Here is a 3385-nt window from a genome sequence, read left to right on the forward strand (position 1 = left end):
GAATAAGAGGAAAAAAAAGAATTTTTGAAAGTTGTTAAAGGTTTGCTCCCATTAACAAAACATATCTAAGGTATTTTTTGTTTGTACAAGGACGCTTTTATTAAGATGGGTTTTACCGATTATTTTATGTTTTTTTTTTTTTTTTTACATTTTACATGTTCTTTAAAACATGATAATAAAATTTTATGAGGTGAAATCGACGTTTATTGATGGAACGAACTTCAAATTTCGCACATGTGTGGTATATTTTATAACAGGGTTTAAGACTTAATCCTACATTACATGAAGAGCAAAAGTATCGAGTTAATTTTAGTTTTCTTGGTTTTAATTTTGTGTTTCCACAAACATGACGTCTTCGCCGCATTTTGTTTTTAAGGTTCGGCGGAATCAACTCAGGAATGTGATCCTTTATCGGGGGATGTGGTGTCCCAATGATTGGTATTTTATATTTCGCTAATAGTTGCATTGTAATGTTTTCTTGAAAATCTGGAAATGTTATTGTTTTGCCAGTTACTGATTTAATTAAATAAAAATAATTTAATAAATACAAATCTATGAAATGAAATGATACCTTTTTGTACCATTTTTAAGGATTTTCTCATACATGTTACACTACTGAGGATCAAATCAGCTTTATCCGCTGTTCCCATACATTTATAATAATTTTTATGCATTTTAGCTTAATTGAATCGTCAAGTTGCAAAATCCGCTCTGGAAGAGTTTTGTTGTTTCGAGCAAATCGACAAAAACTTTTAGAAATGTAAATAAACGCTAATCGAGTATTCAAAATGTCATTGACTTTCATGTATTGCTGAAATAAGAAGTAGGTAGTTGATAAACTACAGCAAATGCAAGGAATAATTAAATATTAACCTTAGAAGTTGCACCGTAGCGGGTTTTGACACCCGCCGTCTTCCTTAGGGGGTTTTGCTACTCTTTTTTTCAAACGGAGCGGCATTTGCTACTTACTTGTAATCGGGACAGTAAACATTAAAAGTCAGGGGCGGCTCAATGAATCATTTATTGACATTGATAATAATTAGTATTAAAAATAGTTACATTTACAAGAAAAGCAATTCGTAAATATGTAAATTGTTACATATTAATGAAAAATAAAATTGAACTGAAAAATATAACTTTTCTAAGAATATTTTTAAAACTGCCTTACAAAAACCAAAGAAAATTAAGAAACGTTACAACACAACGGGAATTGCCAAAAAAAGGCCGAAATTCTTTAATTTAAAAATATGTATATATCCACTTCAAAATATTCAATTTGGTCATAAGTCAGACGCAACACCAACTTCATTTTCCCTTTCCTTCACATAAGGGAAGATCATATGTCATCTTGGAACTTTGCACTTCGTTTGGCGACATTCTAGGTTTTTGTAAAACCTTAATATTTCGAATTGCTTTTCTCGCCAATTTTCACCATAGTGTTATTATCATGTCAATAAAAGATTATTGAGCCGCCCATGACTTTTAATGTTTATGTCTCTATTTAAAGTCGCTCCGTTTGAAAACAGAGTAGCAAAACCTGGTTGATCGATGTTATGGAGGCATTCTTTTTCGTAACAGAAGCAGCCGTTGAAGTGTCTGCTCTGTAACTGATTTTCCCTCTTAATTTGATTTTCCCACTATTTGTTTTATTGAATATAAATCGTTTAGTTTGGTTGAATTTAAAATGCCAGTTTCCGGGTGACTTTAAATTTACTCCTGCCTCTTTTCTCCAGTCTAAAACTTGTATTTCTTCTCCGAGATTGAAAACTGTGCCATGATCTTTTAATATTGTTTTGTAGTTTTCGGGATCAGAAATATTTTCCAGTTTTTTTATAACCTTTTCAACTCGCGCGAATACCATATCTGGTGGGATGAAAGAGTGTCCCACAACAGGAAATATAACTTCTATGGATGCAATATTTGAAGGGGCGCAGGAAAACCATTTCAGTAACATGCACATCAGAGGTGTTTTTATTTTGACCCCCGCAGCCGTCTGCTACAAGGCGTACTGTGTTAATGGAGGAATCAAAATTTGTATTCACAAGCCTATGGTAAACTGCAGAAGAAATCTCGTTGGATCCCTTCTGCAACACAGTTTCGTTCCGGACATAACTGAATACATTGTCCGGTGTGAGTGAGGCTTTTGAGTTTCCTACAACTTTACAAAAATGGTACATGCTCCACTGTCGACTGAAATAAGCTAATTGATCTGGTAATTTAGGCAAACAAAGATTTTTTTGGCAGTCGAAACTCATTGTAACTACATTTGGATCATCGCAACGCAAAATAGAATAGAATGCTTTGTATTTCAAACGGTGAAGTCTGGACGTTGTTATAAGTTTATTTTTTTCTTGATCATCAGTGCACTTTTTTATATCCTCCTGAAGTTGACTGCATGTAGAGCATTTGTCAGACATTGGAGAACCAAAAGATAAATTGAATTTGGTATTAAAAATATCCCTAAAATATTTTTCTTTTACTTGCAATTCCGGGGTTGTTGTCAATGTTTTGTTGTACATTCTCCAGAGCTTTTTAATGTTAAGGTCCGATGATAAATATATCCTACTGTGCGTTTTACTTCTACAGTAATGAGGTTCACTTCCTTTTAAACTCTTGATGAAATTTTTCACACTCTCACGCTTTGCATCAAATTTCACACTACATCTATCACCTCCTCTATGCTCTTTAATACGTTCGCCATTGTTTGAAAGATTTCTTTTAACAGCCCCTTGTATCCTATCTTTTTTTATATGGAGAATCCCCATAAACGTTTTCTGGCAAACTGGTATCAGCTCGCCAGTTTTATATTTACGCACAACATATTTTATGGTAATATTATTTTTTCTACCCTTATTTTTGTGATTGGATACAGCAGTTCCACGACAATATTTGAGTATAAATGCATCCTGCTCTAATTTAACAGTTGTACTGTAAAATGCCGAATGAAATGTTTGAATGTCTTTTCCTCTCAATTCTATACATTTGAACTGTTTTGAGTCGTGCTTGCATTTTGGATATTCAGGTAATTTTTTAGAAGAATATCTGAAAAATAAAAATAAAGTAGGTAGTGTTTTCGGTTATTTTAAGGAGTTACTACTTTTACTCAAATCTTCCATTAAAGTTTTTTTAAATAATTTCGCTGGTAACCATTTTCTTGTTATTTGACAATTGGTTCAAACCAATGAAATTATTCAATTATGTCAAAAATGGAGATAGCTCAGTATGACCGTGTGTCCTCTATGTACAAAGCAAAACATTAAAAACGGACATTTTTATGACACATTGTATTGCCATTGTTAAGGTATCATTTTCATGATTAAATAGACAAAGGCAGTTTAAAAGCAGTTATGATTTAAAAAGTTTTCGTAAATAAAACCCATAATTT

At 32.6% G+C, this 3385-nt stretch overlaps 1 protein-coding gene across 1 annotated transcript; it reads right to left on the reverse strand.

Moving 5' to 3' along the window:
• Window positions 1-328: 328 nt before the first annotated feature.
• LOC148285044 (uncharacterized) lies at window positions 329-3068 on the reverse strand (the record flags this gene model as incomplete). Its single annotated transcript, XM_088231148.1, has 1 exon — window positions 329-3068. A coding segment is annotated over one exon (1227 nt), but the record flags the coding sequence as incomplete, so codon positions are not given.
• Between the last annotated feature and the right edge of the window lie 317 nt (window positions 3069-3385).

Source organism: Micrasema longulum, unplaced genomic scaffold (genome assembly GCF_059751315.1).
Source record: "Micrasema longulum isolate JH-2025_06_02 unplaced genomic scaffold, ASM5975131v1 h1tg000067l, whole genome shotgun sequence".
Classification (NCBI taxonomy): domain Eukaryota; kingdom Metazoa; phylum Arthropoda; class Insecta; order Trichoptera; family Brachycentridae; genus Micrasema; species Micrasema longulum.